Genomic DNA, 23703 nt, shown 5'->3' on the forward strand with positions numbered 1-23703 from the left:
ATGTCCTCCCTTCACAAGAGCCTCCTCCCGTCGCACGCCATTCGGGACGGCGGTGATGGCGAGTACTCCGGCAGACACCACGGCAAGACTCAGTCTCACATGGTGCGTTTTCCGTCCTCTGGCCAGATTTCTGGCTCTTGCTCTCGCTTTCACCCCAGCTCTTCTGCCTGGCCATCTCTCCCCTCTTACTGACAGCTACGACGCCATGCAGGCTTTCGAAAACACCTCCACAAACATTGCCGCTGCCCAGATGAGAAACTCTCTGACGGCCCTCTCCGAGTCGGTCAGCGACCCGGCAGAGAAGAAGGTGAGCAAGTCTAGATCCAAGCCCACATCCCTGTAAACCCTCACCGCCGGACGATGCTCAGATTCGTCCCGCACAAGTCTCCCCGCTCAGGGGTTGTGGCGCACACCGCTGACCCCCCATTTCCTCCCACCCTCCCCTGTATCAGCTCTTCGAGACGGAAATGGACAACTTCTTTGCCCTCTTTCGCCGCTACCTCAACGACAAGGCCAAGAGCAATGCCGTCGACTGGGACCGCATCCGTCCGCCTGCCCAGGGCCAGGTCGTCGACTACGAGCAGCTCGGCAGCACCGAGGGCGTCAGCTTCCTCAACAAGCTCGCCGTGCTGAAGCTCAACGGTGGTCTCGGTACCTCCATGGGCTGCGTCGGCCCCAAGTCGGTCATCGAAGTCCGTGATGGCATGTCCTTCCTGGACCTGTCCGTCCGCCAGGTCGAGTACCTCAACCGTACCTATGGTTGCAATGTGCCCTTCATCTTGATGAACTCGTTCAACACCGACGCCGACACTGCTTCCATCATTAAGAAGTATGAGGGACACAACGTCGATATCCTTACCTTCAACCAGTCCCGCTATCCCCGCATCCTCAAGGACTCGCTCCTGCCTGTCCCCAAGTCCTACGCCGACTCCAACGAGGCCTGGTACCCACCCGGCCACGGTGACGTCTTCGAGTCACTCTACAACTCGGGCGTGCTTGACAAGCTGATTGACCGCGGCATCGAGATCGTCTTCCTGTCCAACGTCGACAACCTGGGCGCCGTCGTCGACCTGCGCATCCTCGAGCACATGGTCGAGACCAAGGCCGAGTACATCATGGAGCTGACCAACAAGACCAAGGCCGACGTCAAGGGTGGCACCATCATCGACTACGACGGCTCCGTCCGCCTGCTCGAGATCGCCCAGGTCCCCAAGGAACACGTCAACGAGTTCAAGTCTATCAAGAAGTTCCGCTACTTCAACACCAACAACATCTGGATGAACCTGCAGGCCGTCAAGCGCGTTGTCGAGAACAACGAGCTGGCCATGGAGATCATCCCCAACGGCAAGACCATCCCCGGCGACAAGAAGGGTGAGTCCGACATCTCCATTGTCCAGCTCGAGACGGCCGTCGGCGCCGCCATCCGCCACTTCAACAACGCCCACGGTGTCAACGTGCCGCGTCGCCGCTTCCTACCCGTCAAGACCTGCTCCGACCTGATGCTCGTCAAGTCTGACCTCTACACCGTTAAGCACGGCCAGCTGCAAATGAGCGCTAACCGCTTTGGTGATGCCCCGCTCATCAAGCTCGGCAGCGACTTCAAGAAGGTGTCCGACTTCCAGAAGCGCATCCCCTCCATCCCCAGGATCATCGAGCTTGATCACCTGACCATCACCGGTGCCGTCAACCTTGGCCGCGGGGTCACGCTCAAGGGTACCGTCATCATCGTCGCCACTGAGGGCAGCACCATCGACGTCCCGCCTGGTTCCATTCTGGAGAACGTTGTGGTCCAGGGTAGCCTGCGGCTGCTGGAGCACTAAGTGCATGTCTTGGCACAGCTCTTGGATGGCTTTGGTTTTGTCCTCTATTTTTGGTCGGGGAGGATTAGGGTGTCCCCCCCCTTCTGAACGAAGCCACTTCTCTATTCTTATTCCTTGCGATAGACGATAACCAGCACCGCAAAAATAGCAAAATTAACGAAAAAAGGGGGACGCTGCATCCGTTCCATCGCCAGCACGGTAATGGGTAGGGACGACGAGTGGTATCACATGACCTCCGGGTGGAAACGGATGGCCACATGGAAGGGGGGATGTCGGCCGCTGAATTGGCTGTTCGGTATCTTCGTTTTGTTCTTTTACCGTCGCGCTACAACTGTTGTAATAGATTCCATCCGCATGCATTTTGAATCGTAAGATTGCAAGTAAACGTGGCTTGATTGCCAAAAGCCGTAAAAGACTCATACTATAGGATCCTACGGAGTACTCGTACTCGTATATCGTACACTGCATCGATAGCCCTCTGTCTGTGACAGGTCATTCACTTGGCCTTCCTCGTTGTGGCCGGCATACCACCGTTTCCATTGCTGCCTGAGCCACCCAGATGACCAGCACCGTGGCCGCTCGTGCTGCTCAGCACATGGCCGGACCCTTTCACGTTTTCCGTACAGACTGGGCAATACCACGTTCCGTTGGGCTCGCTCTTCAGCCCGACACACGACCAATGGAACCACTCAAACGGACAGTCCTCGTTGTCGCACGCCACCATGTCACCAAAACTGACGTTCTGACACAGGCAGTACTTGCGATCGTCACCGGCCTCGTCATCGTCCACGTCCATCCGGTCATCGCTCGACGGCAAACCACCGGCAGCCCCGCGTGGTGCATGCTTAGTCACGGCAGCCCCACCGTTGCCTCCGTGGCTGCCACCTCGATTGGGGCCGTTGCCGCTGCCAGCAATGGCCGAGACGGCCGAGACACCAGACATGCCGCCCATGCTGTCCCTTTCTCGCTTGAGCTGAGGCTGCGCCGAGCCCTCCTTCTCGCCGGATCCACCATTGCCTCCGTTGCCGTTGCCGTTGGCCGCTCCCGGTCCCGATCCCCCCGTGTTTCCACCGTGTGATAAGCTGCGGGCAGGCGTTCCGCGGCGAGACGATCCATTGGACTCGGACGCAGAATCTGCCTCCGACAGCTCTGACTCGGCCGTGGAGGAGGTAGCCGAGTTCTTCGGCCGCTTGACCCGCGAAAGCGTCTTCATCGAAGGGTTCGTGCCGTTGCCCTTTTTGCGGCCAGGACCAGAAGCGGTCACAACGCCGGCAGCAGCTGCCACCAAGCTCGACGAGACAGACGGTGTTCCTAGCTTGCGTCCCGGACCAGCCCCGATGCCCTTCATCAATGTGGCTCGGGGGCCAGCGCTCCCAGCACGCTGTATGCCGGCTGCAGTCTGGTGGTGGGTCTTGGGTGTACCGGGCCCAAGAGAGGAGTGTCGTGCAAGTCCGCTAGATGTTGCCGGTGCGTTGGACAGAGAACTGTTGGCACGTGGGCCGCGTTTCCCGGGACCAGGACCAATCGACCCCTCTCGCGCGTGGCGCCCGATGATCATAGATGCCGCAGGGCTTGCGGGGGCAGATGACGAATGCCCCTGGTGTACCTGTGCTTGGCGAGATTGGACGATGCTGGATGCACGGCCTGCTCCAGAGCCGAGCAATTCCCTATTTGCACTGCTGTTGACAGCAGACGACGCTGATGCCGATGCATGCTCTTTGTGCATACCATTTGACGGGTTGTAAACCATGGCTGTTGACGAGGAGATTATGGAGGAGCGAACGGAAAGGGAGACTGGATTCGCGGCATTCGTTCGCAGTAAGGAGGGCAGTTCGTCAGGCTCGGAGAAGCCAGGCTCGTTGCGGTCGTAGAGCTGCTTGATTTGCATATCGAGCTGGCGGACATGGCGATCCATGACGGCCTGCATCTTCTGGGCGAGCGCAATCTTCTCGTCTGCCAGCTTCTCGGCCTTGTCGAAGTTCTCGGCGATGACCTTTCGATAGCCCTCTTCACGTGGGTTGACTTCGTGGCTGCCATTGGCTTTGATGCATTTCTGGATGCGGGCATCGCGCTCCTCGATGATCTTGATGCAATCGGCATACCGGCGGTCTCGGTCGGCAATCTCGTCCTGGAGAAAGCGAATCTCTTCGGGCAAGTTGGCCACGCGGTTGATCCAGTCGTCGAGGATCAGAGCCGGATCAAGAGCCTCACCACCCGGCGGCATTCTCTTGACGAAGTCGATGGAAAGATCGTCTCTAGGCATGGTGTCAACCTGACCGTTGGGACTGTGGGAAAATTATGCGCGTTGCGAGTGATACGGGCAGAAAAGATACTGCTCGCCGATAAATCATTTATGAAGACGCGGCGAGAAAGGTATCAAACAGATGCAAGAGCTATGCCACTATGCAATATGGGCCATAACGAAGTGGACAGGAGGGGAAAGGGTGCTCAATAAAAGATATACATAAAAATCTAAGGCAGCACAAAAAAATATGAAAGGAATTGTGTGGCTCACCTCGCGTCTGCTTTGTTTTTTTTTTCCAAATTTTGAGATGGAGATGCGGGATGGGAGCGAATTACGAGTATTGGGGGCAAAAAGGCGCTAGGCAGAATGGAGACTTGTGGGACACTCGTGAAATGCAAGAACCGAAGGTGGCTCCTTGGCCAGAGTTGATCACCTGTTGAGTTAGCCGGGGGGTGTGAAGGTGGGCGGGACCCAGTCGTTGTAACGTACTGTGGCGACCTGGAGCCAGCGAGGAAGCAGGCGTGCAGAGACAGAAGTGAGACGAGGCCCTTGTGAGAGATGATAAGAGGGAGGATGACGAAAGGGAAGGAAGGCCTCGGCGGAGAATGACGCTTTCTGCATACAGCTCCGGGATGAGCACAGAGAAGCACGGAAGGAGCTAGTCGGCTGCCCGAGAGAGGGCAGGAGCAGGGCAGTGGAGAAGGCACGACCCCAGGGAGTAGAACTGGCGATGGAGACCAGGCAGCAGAGAGGAGAGAGCAACTCGGATGCAGCAGCGACACGGAATAGGAAAAAGTTTGAGCCTCGTGCAAACGAAAATGTGGTCCGAGCGCCTATCAAATGCTGCGGGCCCGCGGCCTGCCTCTCCGCTGATGCACGCCTTTCCGGATGGGGACTGGTGCCAAAATGGCTGCCACCTGCAGACTACGAGTCAAGGCCCAGCTGGAAAATGCGACCAAAGCCAGGACGCTTCAAGAAAGCCGGATCTGCCACGACAGACCGACAGAAAGACTTCTTGGGATCGACGACGGCCTGTGGCTTCTTTCGGCTGAGTTACTTTTAATTGTGAGGAAGGAAGGCAAAGTTAGCAACAGCACGAACCAAAACCACGACTGCAGTGAGAACCAGGCGAGAGAGCCGGCTCTGCGAGCCACTGCAGACGCGATGTTGAGTCTCGATGTCGATACGTATCGGTACCGCGCACCGCGGCCAAACTACCTTCCACACACAGTCGCGGCGGACCGGCCAATTGTGGAGGACTATGCACAGCTGGACCGGCCAGGCGACCTCGACAATGCAGAGTATCTGGCCAAGGCTAAGCGGGCGGCACAGGAGTTTAATATCGTGCGGCCAAAGGGCTACAATGTGACGTTTCACACGAATCCGGAGATGGAAAAGCACCACTTTGGGCAGACACACCCGATGAAGCCGTGGCGGCTGACGCTGTCGAAGAGCCTGATCATGTCCTACGGCATGCCGTTTGCCATGGACAGCTACGTGTGTCGGGCAGCGACCTACGAAGAGCTGAGCTCGTTTCACTCAGGCGACTACCTGGACTACCTGGCGACGGTGCAGCCGGAGGCAGTGCCGCGCGACCTGGAGAACCCGTACTCGGACCTGCAGTTCAACATGGGCGGGTCGGACTGTCCGCTGTTCGAGGGCCTGTACGACTACTGCTCGATGTCGGCGGGTGGCTCGCTGGATGCGGCGCGCAAGGTGTGCAACAAGGAGTCGGACATTGCGATCAGCTGGGGTGGCGGGCTTCACCACGCCAAGAAGGCGGAGGCGTCGGGCTTCTGCTACATCAACGACATTGTGATTGCGATCCTGCAGTTGCTGCGCTGCTACCCACGGGTGCTGTACGTGGACATTGACGTGCACCACGGCGACGGGGTGGAGGAGGCTTTCTTCTCGACGGACCGGGTGATGACGTGCTCTTTCCACAAGTACGATCCGCAGGCCTTCTTTCCCGGCACCGGAGGGCTGAGCGACAACGGGCCCAAGAACGAGCACAACCCGGGGGCACACCACGCGATCAACGTGCCGCTCAACGACGGGATCACGGACGAGCAGTACGGGATGCTGTTCCGCAGCGTGATCGGGGCGGTGGTGGACAAGTTCCGGCCGAGCGCGATAGCGATGCAGTGCGGAGCCGACTCGCTTGCGGGCGACCGGCTGGGGCGCTTCAACCTGCAGGTGCAGGGCCACGGGCAGTGCGTGTCGTACATCAAGTCGCTAGGCCTGCCGCTGATCCTGTTTGGCGGCGGCGGATACACGCCGCGCAACGTGGCACGGGCCTGGTCGTGGGAGACGGCCATTGCGCTGGAGTGCGACGACCGCATCGATCCGATCATCCCGCTGCACACACCGTGGCGGTCGCAGTTCCGGCAGGAAGAGCTGCTGCCAACGCTGGAGCAGATTGTGGGCGAGCGACGGCCGAACAAGAATCCGGCCAAACGGATCCAAGAGATTATTCAGCACGTGCACGAGCAGCTGCGGTTTGTGGAGCAGGCGCCGAGTGTGGCCATGCGCGTGATCCCGCCGGACCTGGGAGGCATCCGGGAGGACGTAGAGGACCGTCTGCGCGAGGAGGCCGAGGAGAAGAACGAGGAGGCATTGCGGAAGCCGCGGGAAGAGGGACTTGGAACGGCCATGGAGTATTGAGTGGGTGATTTGAAGAGCAATGTTTGTCGTTTAAGTTTTGACTATACTGCATATACTGCATAGACGAATAAATTCACTAGTGCGATACTCCGGTAAACTCCATACAAAAGACAAAACCAAACAAGTTCCCAATTACTCGTGCATAAAGGCGTCTTCGGCCTCTTGCTCCAGCAGCCGCCGCTTGATGCCGCGCGACTGCACGCCCACATAGGTGACCAGGCCGAGGCCCACGGCCAGGGCGACGCTCAGCAGAATGACGTTGACCGGGATCGGGTTTCCACGGAAGACCTGGTGGAAAAGGTAGTCAAGGAAGGACTGGGAGAAGTTGAAGAGGCCGGCCAGACAGATGATGGCGCCGTAGACGGTGCCAAAGGTGCGAAAGCCAAAGACCTTGGCGCTGTAGTCGGACACGGCGGTGTAGTAAAAGGGGCGATACAGGACAAAGATGCAGATGTTGACATAGGCAGCCCACTCGCGCGGGATGAGCCCGAAGACGCCAATGGTGGTGGCCGTGGTGACGAGAACGGCGAGCACCAAGACCGTGCTGTTGTTGTCGAGGAAGAGGCCAATAAAAGGGATGGACAGGATGCCGCCAAGCGGCAGGGCCATGTCGAAGAAGTTGTTGATGGCCACGGCCTTTTCATGCGAGCCGAGCAGGGCCTCGTACTGCGGCCGCACGGTGGCGACAAAGTAGTTGATCCGGGTCATCTGGATGACGGTGAAGCAGCAGATGAGAACGAACCAGGGCGAGCGGACCTGCTCGAGCGCCGTGTAGTTGTGCATGACGCCCCAGACGCCCGAGATTTCGTTTTTCTTCTCTTCGCGGACGGCCTGCTTGTCGGCCTTGGCCGAGCCGAGCAGCTCCTCGATCTCGGCCGCGACCGACTCGTGCCGCACGCGCGCCTCCTCCTGCAGCAGGGCTGTGTGCTCATCGACCTGGTCAACGGGCTGGCGGCTGGCGGCCGCGGCTGCAGGCCCGACATCGTCCTCGATCTGCTCCATCAGCTCGCCGACGGTCTTGTACGACTGCCGCGGCAGCAGCGTCAGCTGCAACACCACGATGGCGACCGGCACGACGAGGTAGGCCAAGAAGAACTGGCGCTGGCCAAAGGCGCCGCCGGTCCGCTCGTACACGACGCGGTAGCCGAGAAAGAGCGCGCTGGACGCGTCAAAGGCGCCCGTGAGCATGGCCAGGATCAGGCCCGAGTGGCGCGGGAACGCGTTCGACAGCTGGAAGGACGAGATGTACGTAAAGGGGCCGCCGCAGGCCAGCAACAGATAGCCGACCAGATAGCCGTCAAAGGGAAGCGCGCGTGCGTGGGCCATCGTCAGGGCGCCGAAGAAGAGAAAGCCGGCGCCGAGGAGACCACAGAGACGCGGCCCGCGATGATCCAGGATGGCGCCGATCGGCAGCGCCGCCACGTTGGTCCCCACAGCTGCGACGGTGAACATGAAGTTGAGGTGCATCTCGACGCAGGTCTCGCGGTCGGTCCGGTCGCCCGCATTCGCACAGCGCTCCTGGTATGCGCCCTCCTTCTTAAGCACCGGCTTGATAGCTGCATAGCCGAACACAATGCCGGCCGCCAGCAGACAGTAGACCACCGTGGCCAGCACCTGCAGCACGCGCTTCCATTGGGGCACCTCGAACGCGCTGATGGCCTGGATGTTGTCGGTCCGCTCGTCGGGCGGATCCCACTCGTCGGGCAGCGGGTTGAAGCTGATGCGACGCGACCGCACCGAGACGTCCGAGCCTCGCCGCGACGAGTGGTCGCTGCGGACGTAACCAAACGACTCGAGCGAAGCCACCCGGTTGAGAGACATGATGGAAAAAAGGGAGTAGACAGGAAGAGGAGAGAGGAGAGAGGAGAGAGGAGAGAGGAGAGAGGAGAGAGGAGAGAGAGGAGAGGAGAGAGAGGAGAGGAGAGAGGAGAGTAGAGAGTCGGGTAAATCGAGGAGATGAGAAGAGTCGAGGTCGATAAATCAAAAAAGTCGTAAACAGGTCAGAAGTTCCCCTCGATAATAGGTCACACGGCTTTAGGTCTTCCCTCCGACCTAGTTCCAGGCTGAATGTCCTTCCAATTGTGATAGAACCTCCCGCCTCAAAGCGTACTCCCCAATTGCGGCCTTTCTTGGCCTTCTTATATCTGTATCGATGCAACCGCTCGCCTCTTTGTCGAGATCTGGGGCTGGCCGAGTGTGAGAAGTACAGTAGCTTCTGAACCAGACATGGGTCCTTGATGCACAGATAAGAGCTTTCGACTGACCCACCTTCTCTCTGGTGGATCGATGATGCAGAGTCTCCACCCTAGTGCATTACGGCCAATAAAAGGGCCGCATGTCGGAAGATACGATGAACAAGTCCACTATTACGCTTAGATAAGCACACGGCCTACCCCTCAGCAGGCTCCTACGAGTAGGCGCTGAGCCTCGGAATAGGGCTAAACAAGGCCTAATCAACATGTCTCGGCCTGCTTCTTGGTCCTTATTATGGGCTCGTACGGAGTAGTGCGCGGCGAAACCGATCCGATGCAAATTTTCAGGCTCCATCGAGGCGGGAGAAACTGCAGGCCGGTCCGCTCGTTCATGCGCCGAAGGAGTGGCAAAGACCCCCTGGAAGAAAAAGTCTGCTCGCATGTGGACGAAGCCCCGCCTGGTTCTCGAAATTTTAGCACCACCAGATCTGTCAATCAGCAGCTACTATGTACGGTAACCTCCGCCTGCCGAACGTCTCGGCCACCGGCACGGACTCTACGCTTTCCGTCGACCGGGCTGCAATAGCGTCATGGCTGTTAGAAAACCCTCGATGGGAAGAAAATTCTTGCCCGTGAAACGTTACTGCGGGAGCGGCCGTGTCTAGAGATAGGAGCTTGCTAGATTGGGTGCTTGCCAGATGCTGTCAAGAAACCAGAGTGTGGCTCGAAACTGGTGAAGACGTACTTTGCGCTGCGGTGTCTGTTCTTAGCCCTGACGAGGATGCAGACAACCATGGCGATGACAATATGGCAGCAGTCTATAGGACCATGTAAGCATTTACATACACGCACGCACTCATAGACGACACGTGGAGCAGCGAGACAGATGAACGACGAGCATCGGTGCCATTGATTACTCCACAACTACTATCTTATGACAGACAAGTAACTTGGAGAGCAAGGCTTCTTGACAGAAATGGAACAGGTAAACAGATGTTCCATTTTTTCGCCAAATCGTAACCTATTCCTTTACCCTTCACGCTCAAGATGAAACCAATTTCACAGCCGGTTTGGTCATTCCACGTGGCACCTTTCTCAGTCTTAGCATCCGTGTATCATATGCACTGCTGGCAGTCCACCCTCTTGCACTCAGCAACTCTTCATTCTATTAGGCCTGAAAAGGAGCCAATCACAGCTTACAATACCGTCTGCCCACGGCACAGCGGCAACCTATCAATTTCTCTAAAATCAGGATTACTCGCGCTTTGCAGTTGCAAAGCTGCCCCGCACAAAATCGCCCTAGCGTAGTTGCCCTCTTCACCACAAAATTTTTTGGCATTGTTCGATTGTTCATTCTGTAACCGGTTTCTGCTGCTCACCACCTCCTCCCACTCTGTCCCTTTCCGACATATTCGCTTGTCTTCTCTCTCTGACAGGCCTCTCTTTTGTTTTGCCACCTTCTAGCAGTCGGCTTCTCGAAGAACGTCCACTTCCAAACCCTTCTCATCGCTGGACTACCCCGCCTAAAATCGCAGGGCAGCAAATCATATTTTCACCATGGCTGACAAACTTACACGGTAAGAAGCCGCCTTCTTGACCAAGCAACCGGTTTATGTCTTTAGCAGAAACGGCTATACACATGGGAGAATACCAAAGACCTAGATGCTGACCCTCCAACAGTATAGCCATTGTCAGCAGTGACAAGGTTCGTCTACGAAACATCCCTCTTCTGCTCACCTTGCCCGACGTTAAACCCGATATCATGATCACAAAACGCTCGAGCACGGTCGTTGGGATGATGGGGGTGCAATCAAGTATAATGTGACATGTGCTGACATGACTCCTGCTCCATAGTGCAAGCCGAAGGTATGTGCAAGGTGTACCTGTCTGCTCTGCCTGTTCTAGGAGGAAGTCGCTGACGTGCTTTCCAGAAATGTCGGCAAGAATGCAAAAAGTCCTGCCCGGTTGTCCGCAGTGGAAAGCTGTGTATCGAAGTGGCGTCGGACTCCAGAATCGCCTTCCTGTCTGAGAGCCTGTGCATTGGATGTGGTATCTGCCCGAAGAAGTGCCCTTTCGGCGCCATCACGATCATCAACCTGCCGACCAATCTCGATACCCAGCTGACCCACCGCTACTCTGCAAACAGCTTCAAGCTGCACCGTCTGCCTATGCCGCGCCCCGGCCAGGTCTTGGGTCTCGTGGGAACAAACGGTATCGGCAAGAGCACGGCGCTGAAGATTCTGAGTGGCAAGCTCAAGCCCAACTTGGGTCGTTTCGACAACCCGCCGGACTGGGAGGATGTCATCAAACATTTCCGTGGCTCTGAGCTTCAGAGTATGTTTGCCTGCGTTCCTGTCAACGGCGAGACGAAATGCTGACTCAGCAAATAGACTACTTCACGAAGCTGCTCGAGGACGACCTCAAGGCGGTCGTCAAGCCGCAGTACGTCGACCAGATCCCCAAGGCCATCCGCGGCCCCATCAAGTCGGTGCAGAAGCTCATCGAGAGCCGGGCCACGATGGACAACCTGGATGACGTGCTCGACGTGCTGGAGCTGCGCCACATCTACGACCGTGACGTGACGCTCCTCTCGGGTGGTGAGCTGCAGCGCTTCGCCATCGGCACCGTGTGCGTGCAGAAGGCGGATGTGTACATGTTTGACGAACCGTCGTCGTACCTGGATGTGAAGCAGCGTCTGGCAGCGGCGCGCATGATCCGGTCTCTGGTGCGATCCGACGACTACGTGATTGTGGTGGAGCACGATCTGTCGGTGCTCGACTACCTGTCCGACTACATCTGCGTGTTGTACGGACAGCCGGCGGTGTATGGCGTTGTGACACTGCCGTATTCGGTGCGCGAGGGTATCAACATCTTCTTGGACGGCCACATCCCGACGGAGAACCTGCGGTTCCGGCAGGAGTCGTTGACGTTTAAGCTGTCGGAGGGTGCGGACGACTTCATCGCCGACCGCTCACGGGCCTTCCACTACCCCAAGATGGAGAAGACGATGGGCAACTTCAAGCTGGACATTGATTCGGGCGATTTTACCGACTCGGAGATCCTGGTGCTGATGGGCGAGAACGGCACGGGCAAGACGACGTTCTGCCGACTGCTGGCGGGTGCCCTCAAACCAGATGGCACGCGGCGTGTGCCGGAGATGAAGATCAGCATGAAGCCGCAGACGATCACGCCCAAGTTCGACGGCACGGTGCGTCAACTCTTCTTCAAGAAGATCCGGCCGGCTTTTTTGTCGCCGCAGTTCCAGACGGACGTGGTCAAGCCGCTCAAGTTGGACGACTTTATCGACCAAGAGGTCAAGAACCTGTCGGGTGGTGAGCTGCAGCGTGTGGCCATTGTGTTGGCGCTGGGCCTTCCGGCCGACATCTACCTGATCGACGAGCCATCGGCGTACCTGGACTCGGAGCAGCGCATCATCTGCGCGCGCGTGATCAAGCGCTTCATCATGCACGCGAAGAAGACGGCCTTTATCGTCGAGCACGACTTTATCATGGCCACGTACCTGGCCGACCGCGTGATCGTGTTTGACGGCCAGCCGGGCATCCACTCGCACGCCAACGAGCCCGAGTCGCTGCTGACGGGCTGCAACACCTTCCTCAAGAACCTCGACGTGAGCTTCCGTCGCGACCCGGTCAACTACCGTCCTCGCATCAACAAGGCCAACTCGCAGCTGGACCAGGAGCAGAAGGCTGCTGGCAACTACGTATGTGGGATCTTGTTTTGTTTTTTGTTTTATGTTGCTTGTCGATATCGACTAACACGTCCAGTTCTTCCTCGAGGAGGATAACAGCAAGGCGTCTTGAAAGGCAGCTTCAAGGGCACTTTCTACAAATTCGCGCCGTCTTCGCAGCAGCCGCAGCCCGCGCCACAAGCGTCGCCTGGCACGCCGCCATCGGGGCCGTTTGGTAGCAGTGATGGCAGCTACAGCAGCAGCGGTGCCATCGAGAATGAGAATGGCAGCAGTGAAGACGACGACAATGACGATGACGATGACGGCAAGCCGGACGGCTAACATTGGCGACGGCAGTCGACCGCCTGTTGTGATGGTGGACGGAGGCGTCCTGGTGTACATTGGCAACGGATTAAGACGGATGACTGCCGTCGGATGACTGAGGACTCGTGATGGAACGAAAACACGGTGTGGATGGCGATTACGGAGCAGATAGACCGTGACCAAATCAAGAGTATCTTACAATCACTGCATTTGTTGCGCCTGCTATTACCGATTTATTACATACTGTTATTGACTACAACTCTCCCGAAAGTGTTACCCTCTTTTCTCTCCTTTTTTGGGGGCGCAAAAAGCAAAAAACACTACAGATAAAGAAAGCAAGCTACATTCCCTGGGCGAGAAAGGACGGTAGCATGACGGGAAATGGAAAAGCAGGACAAGAACGATACAAAACACAATGATGACGGAAAAAAGCAAAAAAGAAACTGCGGTCCGGTACGTACTGAATGGGCGGAAGAGCTGAGAGGTGTGAAGCGTTTGTGTGTAGTCTGTCTCGTTGCCGAGCGTCTGTCCTGGCATGCTCAGTCTTCCTCAATCTCGCCCTCCTCGCTGCCGCTGTGCACGCCTGCCGCATCGACACCAGAAGCAGTGGTGGCAGTGGTGGCAGTGGTGGCAGCGGTGACAGCGGCAGAGACAGGAGTAATAGCCGCAGCAGGAACAGCAGGAGCAGCTGCAGCCGTCGTCGTCGCCACTGCGGCAGACGTGGACGCCGAGCCGACCGTGGAAGCGGGACCTGAAGCAGAAGCAGTAGCTGGCAGGTCCTTGCCGCGACGAGGCTCATGTTGAGGGGTTCGCTCACGAGGAGAATCGCGTCTCAGTCTCTGTGATTAGTCAGCATGGATAATGACCGATAAGGAGTGGAATAGGACAAGAAAGAAAAGACGTTCCCACCTTTGAATCGCGCGAGTCGCGCCTGTCGGCGTCGTCTTCCTCGCGGCGACGACGCACCGACGGCGGCTTCTCGTCGCCGTAGTTGAGCTCGTCCGGGTTGCGTTCAGCCACGCGCCGACGATACTGGCGCTCCCGCTCTTCTTCGCGGTCCCGTCGCTCGCGGTCGTAGTGGCTCTCGTCCCGTCGTGACATGCGAGGCGGCCGATCATCGTCATCACGCACGCGGTCCCGCTGATCGCGATCCCGGTCCCGGTCTCGGTCTCGGGGCCGTTCGCTACGATCCCGTCCTCCCCGGTCTCGTTCCCGGTCTCGTTCCCGATCGCGATCCCGTTCACGATCCCGTTCACGATCTCGGTCCCGGAATCGGTCTCGGTCTCGTTCCCGGTCTCGGTCCCGTTCTCGTTCTCGGACCCGGTCTCGCTCCCGCTCCCGATCCCGGTCTCGATCACGGTCTCGATACTCACGCGAGTCGACCGATCGGCGATCGTCGTTGACGCCCTCCGAGACGCTCGGCTTCCGGTGGTTTCGCTCCCGCTCAGCCATCGCTCGACGCCGGTCTGCTTCGTACATGTCTGTCTCTGGTGACCGTGACCTGCCACCTGTCCGGGGCACTGCTCCGGCTCCGGCTCCAGTTCCGGCTCCAGCTGCACTGCGGGGCGGTCGCTCACCTCTGTCTCGGTCGCGGTGCGAGGTGCTGCCTCGTTCCTCGACCCGATCGCGCCGTCGCTGTCGGTCCCGATCGGCCTCTTCCTCCTTGTCGTGCAGACGGCGGAGGTACTTCTCGACGGCGCCCTGTCGCGCTTCTTCCGAGCTGACCGCCTGGTATTCTTCAGCCTTTTGGAGACGGGGCTTCACCTTCTCGTATGTATCGCTGGCGGTGAGCGCCGGGTGCATTCGCTTCAGGAACGCGCGGAACTCGTCGAGGGCGCGGCGCTGCTGCCGCTCGGCCTGGCGGTCCTCGTCCGACCGTTTCTCTTTCTTCTTCTCTTGCAGCTGGGAGAGTTAGCGGACGGGTCGCAGTGGAAGTGGACGAGTGCCAGACGTACACGCTCAAAAATCAGCGCGAGAACCTCTCGGTCAATGTTAGCAGTACGACGATCGTCTCTCATAACTGCAAGGAAGCTTTCGAACGTGGTTTTGGGTGTGACCTCAAAGCGTTTGTCCTGGCTGGTTAGCAGGAGTCGGGCCACCCGAACAGCAGACAGACACTCACATCAATGACATCCTCGACGTCGTTGCGCGTGCCACGAAGAGCGCGCTGCTCCTCGTCGACGAGATCCCAGAAGAGCTCCTGAGGCGAGGAGCCGCTCTGGCCGACCATGGCGCGGTAGCGCTCGTCGGTCTCGAGGAGGGGAAAGATGTTGGACCACTTGCTGCCGGCCTTGATCTTGCCGTCCCTCCTGAGGTCGCCAAGCAGGGCGACAAAGGCCTCGCGGTTCTTGCGCTCGACCCGCTGCTTCTGCTGCTTCTCCTCCTGCTTCTGGTCGTTCAAGGTGCGCTCGAGCCCCTTGATGTGGTTTTGGAACACGGTCAGGACGTCATACTGGCTGATGGATGGGTACCTGTCAACGCCCTCGCCCTCGCCCTCGCCCTCGCCCTCGTCCCCGGGGTGCAGGTGCTTCTGCACCAGTGGTGCCGCCTCGATCAGCGGCCGCGCATCGGCCCAGCGCGTATAGGGCTCCAGGTGCAGCTGCGGCAGCAGTTCGACGAGTCCGTCCATGGCCGTCTTGCGTGCCGCCGCCCGCTGTTCCCGGTGGCTGCGCCGTAGGTCGGCCACATAGTCGTCAAACAGCTGCCGCCGCTCGCTCTCGCTGCTCGTCGACCGGAAGATGGTCTCGCCCTCGATCATCGGCCGCGCTGTCCGCCAGTGAGTATAGTGCCCGATCTCGGGGTGGCTCTTCAGCATCGTTGCAAAGTCGGCACGTAGCTTGTTCAGCCTCTCGCGGGCCCGCTCCTTGTCCTGTGCCACCACGTCCTGGCAGTACCGCTCAAAGGCTGCCTTGCGGTCGCGTGGGTCTTGGATCGCCCGGTACTGCGGGTCGCGCACGATCGCTCGCAGCGTCTGCTCCCACGTCCACTCCGGCTGCACCCCGTTGCGCCGCAGCGCCTTGACAAATGTTGCTTCGGCCTCCTCTGCGCTCGCCTGCTCTGTCTGCGGCTCGGCCTCGCCGCCGGTCGGCACCAGCGCTGCCGCCCGTTGCTGCTGCTGCTGCTGTTGATCGCTGAAGCTGCTGTAGGCCAGCTGGCGTGACTCGGGCACTGCGCCGTCGCGCAGGTCACGCTGTCCATAGCCGTGGCCGTGGCCATGACCGTGGTCGTGATTGTTGTCGCCACCACCATATCCTGCTGCAGGCCCAGTCGGAATGGAAACAGGCGTTCTTCAAAAGAGCTTGTCAGTACCATTGCACATGTTTCATACTGAGAGGGTCAGACTCAACATACGCTGGCGTCGTCGGCGTCGTCGCCGGTCCCAGAGCCTTTCTGTAGGCCTCTGGCATCTCCCACGAGCTCTGTTTCGTCTCTGTGTTGTACCAATACTTTCTGCCTCCTTCGGCCGTGTATTCCTTCCATGGCTGATTCAGGAGAGCGCGCTGTAGTTTGAGTTTGTTAGCAAGCCACACTACCTAAAGCTCCAAGAGAATGAACTCACCTCTCCCGGACTCATCATGTCCTCCGGCTTCGTCCACTGCGTGACCTTGGTCATCGCATTGTAGTAATAGACGCGTCCATCAGCACTGCGATATTCCTGCCACGCACTTGCGGCCGGCGGAGGCTGGCCGAACTGGCCGTTGACCGCACTCATCGTCGGTGCCTCTCCTCTGATAACACTGTATGGATGGATGATACGCGCCCGCAAGATGTCGCTATTGCTGTTTCGCCCGCTGCGGTCTGTTTGTCGCGGGAGACGTGCACCAGACTTTATGCGCTGCCAGCCATCGCGACAGCCCTGCTTTTTCTTCCGCCTTCTGAGTGGGCCGTTGAGCCGGTCACGTGTGGGCGGTCAGATTCTGCCGATTGAGACGTGGTCACGTGGAACACGGCGTTTAGAACTTCGTATTTGATGTCTGCCTTGCACCACAGCCACGGCGACCAGCCGAGAACGAATGAGGCTCTTTCATAGAAAGACGCATTATCTCTGCCCAATCGTTCTACTCCACGCGTCATGTCAGCTCCGCTACGGAGTACGCATATAAATACTCATAGAGAACCCCAGCGCGGGGCAGTGGGGAGCCAGCGTAACATGCACAACTGCACATACTATGGACCACGACCGCAGCATCGGGAGCGTCTCGCCGCACCGATCAGTGGCCGGATCGAGAGGTCAAAGTCCTACAACTCCGTACTGCGGAGTATGCTACTTTCGCTTGCCCCCGGGTGCCCTTTCCTTCGAGACGCACGATGGCGGGGCGTTTGCGCCGGAGGAGCCGGAGTCTTTCTATCATTCGACACCGCGCGACCGCAGTGAACCCTTTATAGATGGGACTAGGAGCTTTTATAAGTCTGAATATTATAGAACCAATTGGTTCGCCTTATCAGCGGGTTGTGGCTGTACCACCTGTGCTGCCCTGCGCGACGTCCTTGCCGAGCAACACCCATCGCTATTCGCTAGTAGGAGCGGTAGTAAAACGAAGGACCAAAGCAACTACGAACCTGTATATTATTGGCTCTTTGACTCGGTTAATAGTGCTACGCGGCTGCGTATATTGAACAGTATTACAACAATTACATACCACCTTCTCTTTACGCCCGCTACTAAGTACGCCAAGTCGTTGCCGTTGCCTACAGGTAAGTTAGCATTGCTGCATAGGAGTGATCGTTCATTGATGACATTTTCTTCTGTACAGAGTCCGCACAAGTTATCCCTTTCAGAGACTTTCCTTCCTATGATACGGCCAGCGATACCGCTCTTTCTCGAGTCAAAACGTGGCTAGCCGAATGCACAGCAAATCATACGCCGTGCGGTGATGGCGGCGAGCCGTCTATACTGCCACGACGGGTTCTACGTATTACCGACGACGACGAAACAGGGATCATGCTGAAGCTGGTCGACGGGGCGGGCCTCAAGGAGCCGTATGCGTGCCTAAGTTACCGTTGGGTCACAAAGACGCAGTCGCTGCAGCTTGGGAAAGACACCGAAAAACAGTTCCGGGAAGGCATCACTAAGGAACAGCTGCCTCGACTATTTACGGACGTACGCAACGTCGTGCGCCGTCTGGGTTTGCGCTACCTGTGGATCGACAGCCTATGCATCCGGCAGGACGACTTACACGACTGGCGCACCGAGGCTGCTGCTATGGCTTCCATCTATAGCGGCCGTCAGTAACGGCTGCGATGACAGCCTCTTCCGGACGTACGACCCAGGCCGAACTCACGAACCCGTGGCCACTACTGCGGATGGCAGTCCCGTGTACATAATGCGGGAACTGGCGCATCCTTCTGACTACGATGAAGATTTTGTTGCCTTGCCTTTGCTGGAACGGGGCTGAGCGTTCCAAGAGAGACTGCTGTCGCGACGTGTTGTCTACTTTTCTGAAAACGAGGTGACTTGGAACTGCTGTGCAGCTGAGAGATGCGAATGCCGCGGCTTTGAGGAAGAAAGTCCAACTGATAAAAGAACGCCTCGGCTTTTCAACAACACAGATTGGCTTTTATGTGTCAACTCGTATACACGTCTAAGCTTGACTGAATCTTCTGATAAACTGCCAGCGTTAGCCGGTATTGCTAAGATGCTGAAGAGCCAACCGGATGACCCGTTACAGCCTCCACTACTTTGGGACCCCTCTTTGAATGGCTGTAAGTACAAGTTTATTGTATGCATCTGTTGCCCTGGCACAGCAGCACAGCAGCGTCGTCTTGTGGCTGACTGCATCTATCAACGTCAACCCTACTTAGCTAGAGGGTCTGAACCTAAATGTTTACGCGGGCCTTACCTAGCCAGCCTCTGGGCCAGCGATATCTATGGGGGCCTACAATGGTATAGTATGGTTGCCGAATTCTTACTTCCAAGACCGGAGCCGCTGTTGGCCCCAACCTGGTCTTGGGCCTCAACGTTTTTACCAGTTTGGACCGCCTCGGAACAAGCTTGCTATCCGGTCACGGTGCAGAAGTGGGACATGGAGTTTCTTGGCCCGGACGACTTTGGCCACGTAAAACACGGACGTTTAACGGTCACAGCGCACGTCTTTTCCGCCACTATCCATTACGGAAAGGAGGATTACGAAGCCTGTGACGAGGCACCTCTACATCCTAACTTCCGGCGAGAGGACGGTACCAGCGATACCGTTAGCTCAAGCAGATTTGTCCCACCGCCTCTGTCGCATAACGGCCAAAACTGTCTAATAACCAAGTATGAATTTATGTTGGTGGTAGATGGCTACGCCTTCAAGTGGACCCCCGACTACACACTGCAGATGCCGGGCGATGGTTATGTGGCATCGGGCACACCGGTGCGCTGTCTCATCCTAAGCAGAAAATTTGTGCTTGTCGCACGCTGCGTGGATGTGGCTCAGGGCTACTACGAGCGACTAGGTTGCTATCTCAAGGAGAACGGCTTCAGATGGAAGAAGGGCCATGGGTTTTCTCTAAGTGATAATATGACGACTGAGTGGATAAAGAATTCGGTCATGGAGGGCACTGTACTCGTTTAAGTTCATTATTGGCTGACTTCGCCTGTTGTGTTGATCTTCCGTACCAGAGTCTTGTAATACCCAAAGATACTTAGCTTCCCTAAACACATACCATAGAGCCCGTGTTCCATTGAGATGATGCTATCCAACCGGCAGCGAAGCCAACGACCGGCAGAGAAGCCACGGTAAAAACGATCACAGGCGGCGGAACTCGTCCTATCAGCTCGAAGCCGTCCATCCACCAGCGCCGCGACAGGTTGAAGCGGCCGATGCGCATGTGACAGATCTCCCGCCTGCCTTTGCGAGTAGATCCCGCCTGTCTGTCACCATTGTCTGTGTTCGACGGGGCCGGCTTTGGCTCTTGTGCGCTCTCTTTTGATTGTCTCTCCGTGCTCTTCGTCTTCGTCTTCTCTGTAAGTCCTTTGATTTTGACACTGTCCTCAAGCTCACTTTCGTCCTCACTCTCGACGTCATCTGCGTCCTCGTATCTATCGTCTTCTTCCGCCACGAGTCGGCCGTTGTTGGTCTTTTTCAGCCGCAGTTCCGGCGACTTGCGGGGAGCTCTCTTGGCCTCTTCTTCCATCCTTAACAACTCCTAGTCAGCAGTCAGCAACGAATATGGGAGGGACGTGAACGTGAAAGACGCCAAAGACCTACACGAGCGTCAGACATATGTCACCCTGCACCTTGGACTTGAGCTCCATCTCCGCATCCAGATCCAGACCGATAATGAGCCGTGGATGGCGAGACCGACGCGGCTTGTTGTTGCTGTCTCGTGTCGAGGCAGCCTCATGGGAGTAGGGACCATTGGTGGCATTCCGGCTGCGTCGTACAACAGGTCCTGGTGATGAATCTCTGCCCGGATTGGCGCTCTTGACGTCTCTGTTTCTGCTGTTGGTCTTCACCGTTGCTGTTTTGGCGCTGCGTGTCTTGTTATTCCTGCTCTTTAGCTCGTTTGGGGTGACGGAGTCGGCAACAGACGCAGTCTTGTATGCCGTTTCGGAAGCTGCCTCTGATGCTGCCACAGACGATTGACCGCGGTTGTTTCTCCGCCGTCGACGACGACCGTTTCTACCGCCGCCGCCGGCACCAGCGTTGCTTGGCAATCCTCCACCAATGGCCTTGGACGGTGCTACGCTGCCACTTTCGCTGATGCTTGTGACGCTGGTTATGTCACTGTACTGGCTGCGACCGCGGCTGCTGACAGAACTCTTGTCATTGTCAGCACCCGCCGTGACGCTGGAGCAGGTTGACACGCTATCCTCGTCGTCCACGTCGTGTATGGTAGGGCGTAGTAGTCGCGGCCGCGAATGTGTCGGCCCGACAAGATCGTCCAAGATGTCACCCTCATCGCAGGCATATTCGTGGCTGCCGTTCCGGCTTGCGGCAAACGTGGACGCTGTTGGTGTGGTGAAATGGTCTGCGAGTGTTCTGCTCAGCAGGACAAGCCCTGATGTATGGTTGGCTGTCATGATGGACCGATATGTTGGGTATAGTGTACACCAAGGAGGTAAGGCAGAGGTATGTCTGTACAGCGGTTTCGCGATGTTATCAGAGTGGAAGACGGTCTACTTGGATCGACTGGGCTTCGTAACAGAATAGTTGTCAAGGCAAATTCAACGAGAATCTACGCAAAACGGAACCAGGATGTGCGAATCACAATATAATAAGTACTGTAAGGCGCGCTGAATGCACTGACACGGTCAGATTGCTTCTGACGTTGTTCTTGAAGTCACGTGCATTTCAGGGGTGCGTTGAATCGCTTTGACACAGGAATCCGACTCTGTGATCCCCCCTCGTACGATTGCTGCTAGCCAGGCAAACAATCTTGAAACAGGCTGCAACATCCAAAGCAGCACATCGGCTGTTTGGTTGCAGGTATGGCAAGCCCCTAAAGCCACCGGAGGGGACTGGAAACTTTACTGTGTCTATTCGCGGGGTTTCATCGTACCACTCGGAAGCCCGAGTCCTTTGAACGGTCGCATCCTTCTAGGAACGGGACAAAAAGGGTTTGATGTGGCATAACCGTCTTGTTCTATTCTCTAGAGCAAGGTTTTGTGAACGGGCATATGACATTTAGATGTTTGATGAGGCGAAGACATTAGGCCACTTCGAGGTGATATGATTTTGGATTTGTGGCAGTGCAATGCATCTTGTGTCTTGACAATCAAGACGTTGCAAGTTCTCCAGTCATCCACGTTCTCTGTGAACATCCAAGTGGGGACGTCGGATTGACTTTCAAGCGGACTCAGGACTGACCGTTGTCTCGTCTTATTAACAGCTCGGCCTTCTAATACCTAGCTACAAGTCTGCTCAGCGACATCTAGTTCCCTCAGCGGAGATGCTGTGTCCGTTATGTAAGTGTAGTAAATCCTCTGGCAGTTGACACTAGCAGATGGGTGATACAAAAGGATAGAGAAGGCGTAAACCGAACAAGTTTCTGTTTTCGTCTTAAGCATCACCGGTGAGGAGTCTTACTTTGCCTGACATTACATGTTTGCTCCTTATGGACATGTGTCCCAATTCCTAACAACGGTACGGAGTACAGAGGTGAAAATGACTTGATACAAGTGATTATCTCGTATAACTTGATTTAGCCCTCAAGTACTCATCAAGCATCTACTATCTAGGATCGAGCCGAGGCAATCTGTTGATGATACATCGCCATACGCCTTTGTTTGTCTCACTCATCGCCACTCTCTCCATTGCTCTCTATCTGCCGCAGGTTTTTATTTTTTTATCATTTCAATGAGTGCATGCTGCCAACTGGTTAACGAGGCAATCCTTCATGACCTCCTCTGCTCCAAGCTGTAACAGCACTGTAAAGAAACAGGTCCGTTGAAGAGTAAGCGCATGCGTTGTATGGATATTCCGTATCTAGTATAGCAGCTGAATAGCACGCCGAAAACCCTTGCAGAGACAGCTCAACTGACAAGCGGCTGCTCTGCCTAGCTGTAAATCAGACAACACCACACACTTTGAACTCAAACAATATCTGGCAGGGCTTACAAGAGTTGGTGGCTCATCGTTACACGTATCAAATTACCAACATAGAATCAAGACAAGCCTCGTCCAGAGGCCGGTTTCCTTCACATCATTCTCTAACAAGCGGCATGCAAAAATAGAACATCAGACCTGCGAGTTGTCGTGAATCGTCAAAAGTTAGGCAAAACAATCCAATACAGGCCAATTTATGTCGCCTAGAGGCGAGGAGGTCGAGAAGCGGTAGAGGCCGGGCTGGTGCCACTGGTCTCCGTGGATGTGGTATTCTGGAAGTCGGATTCTCTCATCGAGCATCCTGGAGTATGTCAGCATGGGCATCAAGGCAAAATGGCACGCAGAACTGCCGATGGTGGAGAAGCGAGGCCTTACAGGTGGTCCCGGTTTGTGTCCATGATCATGCCCGAGGCGAAGTGACGGCTTCCGAGTCTGTAGTGGAACCAGTCCTTCCTCGACTGTGCCTGGAGATATGGCTCGGCCGGATGGGCATCCGGATCGGGGGCGGCGCATATGCTGGGCTGGTCGTCTAGGTGGTGCTCTCGTCTCGAGCGAGCCCGGCCAGGTCGGTATGTCTGGACTGCGGAAGAGGGGCAAAAAAGCGCGGGGCAAAGTCGCAGGCGACATCCTCGTCCGCATCGAGATCGTCGAGGACGTCGACGGACATTGCCTGCAGCTGTGCGCTGCTGACGGTGGCAATCTTGACGGCACACAGCTTGTCAATGAGCTCACAGATGGAGTAAAAGTATTAGGTGTGGGCGGCGCGCCGCGCGTCGGCCAGAGAGCATTCGAATTGGCTCCATTGCGGATAAAGAAAGATGAAGCAGCTCTGTTCCAGGGTTGGACAGGGAGAGAAAAGGAAAGCTCGCGGAGACCGGAGGTATGGGACTTTTTTTCATGTGGACAGACAGGCTGTGTGGTAGTGTTCGTGGAAGGAGTATTGCCAATTCAACATGTCTGCGGTCGTTGTAGACAGCGGTTCACTTGTCGTGGCGGCATTGTTCTGTTTCCACGTCAACTACCATCCGATGCCGATTACATAATCCATTGCAATGCAATACATCACGTGCAAGGCCCCGGCCTCGAGAAACGGCCGCCGACACGTTGTGTATCTTACGACGTATGGAGTACATTGCTATTCTTTCTGGCTAATGCATCACAGTATACTATTATTATCCTGGTCGTCGAGAACGCGGTCGACCAAGTTTGACACCCATGCCTGTACCTATGGGCAGAG

General features: G+C 56.8%; 9 protein-coding genes across 9 annotated transcripts; 5 read left to right on the plus strand and 4 right to left on the minus strand.

Annotated features, from left to right (window-relative positions):
* On the plus strand, positions 1–1820 carry CMQ_8039 (utp-glucose-1-phosphate uridylyltransferase; the record flags this gene model as incomplete). The annotated part of the gene is made up of 3 exons (XM_014315580.1): positions 1–102; positions 212–307; positions 453–1820. The coding sequence occupies 3 exons, from the start codon at positions 1–3 to the stop codon at positions 1818–1820; spliced, it is 1566 nt and encodes a 521-aa protein (XP_014171055.1).
* A 496-nt stretch (positions 1821–2316) lies between these two features.
* CMQ_8050 (phd finger domain protein) lies at positions 2317–4083 on the minus strand (the record flags this gene model as incomplete). The annotated part of the gene is made up of 1 exon (XM_014315591.1): positions 2317–4083. One exon carries the CDS (start codon positions 4081–4083, stop codon positions 2317–2319), a length of 1767 nt encoding a protein of 588 aa, XP_014171066.1.
* An 888-nt stretch (positions 4084–4971) lies between these two features.
* CMQ_8252 (histone deacetylase) lies at positions 4972–6729 on the plus strand (the record flags this gene model as incomplete). Its single annotated transcript, XM_014315793.1, has 1 exon — positions 4972–6729. The coding sequence occupies one exon, from the start codon at positions 4972–4974 to the stop codon at positions 6727–6729; it is 1758 nt and encodes a 585-aa protein (XP_014171268.1).
* A 132-nt stretch (positions 6730–6861) lies between these two features.
* On the minus strand, positions 6862–8550 carry CMQ_8225 (major facilitator superfamily transporter; the record flags this gene model as incomplete). Its single annotated transcript, XM_014315766.1, has 1 exon — positions 6862–8550. The coding sequence occupies one exon, from the start codon at positions 8548–8550 to the stop codon at positions 6862–6864; it is 1689 nt and encodes a 562-aa protein (XP_014171241.1).
* Positions 8551–10478: 1928 nt separating this feature from the next.
* CMQ_8148 (rnase l inhibitor of the ABC) lies at positions 10479–12742 on the plus strand (the record flags this gene model as incomplete). The annotated part of the gene is made up of 6 exons (XM_014315689.1): positions 10479–10498; positions 10602–10626; positions 10776–10787; positions 10853–11255; positions 11312–12642; positions 12707–12742. 6 exons carry the CDS (start codon positions 10479–10481, stop codon positions 12740–12742), a joined length of 1827 nt encoding a protein of 608 aa, XP_014171164.1.
* A 1004-nt stretch (positions 12743–13746) lies between these two features.
* On the minus strand, positions 13747–16645 carry CMQ_8236 (formin-binding protein; the record flags this gene model as incomplete). Its single annotated transcript, XM_014315777.1, has 5 exons — positions 13747–13764; positions 13843–14835; positions 15056–16220; positions 16285–16433; positions 16493–16645. The coding sequence occupies 5 exons, from the start codon at positions 16643–16645 to the stop codon at positions 13747–13749; spliced, it is 2478 nt and encodes an 825-aa protein (XP_014171252.1).
* A 457-nt stretch (positions 16646–17102) lies between these two features.
* Positions 17103–19490, plus strand: CMQ_8071 (het domain containing protein; the record flags this gene model as incomplete). The annotated part of the gene is made up of 3 exons (XM_014315612.1): positions 17103–17628; positions 17688–18158; positions 18904–19490. The coding sequence occupies 3 exons, from the start codon at positions 17103–17105 to the stop codon at positions 19488–19490; spliced, it is 1584 nt and encodes a 527-aa protein (XP_014171087.1).
* Positions 19491–19569: 79 nt separating this feature from the next.
* Positions 19570–20941, minus strand: CMQ_8164 (uncharacterized protein; the record flags this gene model as incomplete). Its single annotated transcript, XM_014315705.1, has 2 exons — positions 19570–20053; positions 20127–20941. 2 exons carry the CDS (start codon positions 20939–20941, stop codon positions 19570–19572), a joined length of 1299 nt encoding a protein of 432 aa, XP_014171180.1.
* A 1721-nt stretch (positions 20942–22662) lies between these two features.
* On the plus strand, positions 22663–23676 carry CMQ_8031 (uncharacterized protein; the record flags this gene model as incomplete). The annotated part of the gene is made up of 4 exons (XM_014315572.1): positions 22663–22694; positions 22746–22852; positions 23000–23346; positions 23629–23676. 4 exons carry the CDS (start codon positions 22663–22665, stop codon positions 23674–23676), a joined length of 534 nt encoding a protein of 177 aa, XP_014171047.1.
* Positions 23677–23703: the final 27 nt, after the last annotated feature.

The sequence above is a fragment of the Grosmannia clavigera genome (assembly GCF_000143105.1).
Source record: "Grosmannia clavigera kw1407 unplaced genomic scaffold GCSC_161, whole genome shotgun sequence".
NCBI classification, from domain to species: Eukaryota; Fungi; Ascomycota; class Sordariomycetes; order Ophiostomatales; family Ophiostomataceae; genus Leptographium; species Leptographium clavigerum.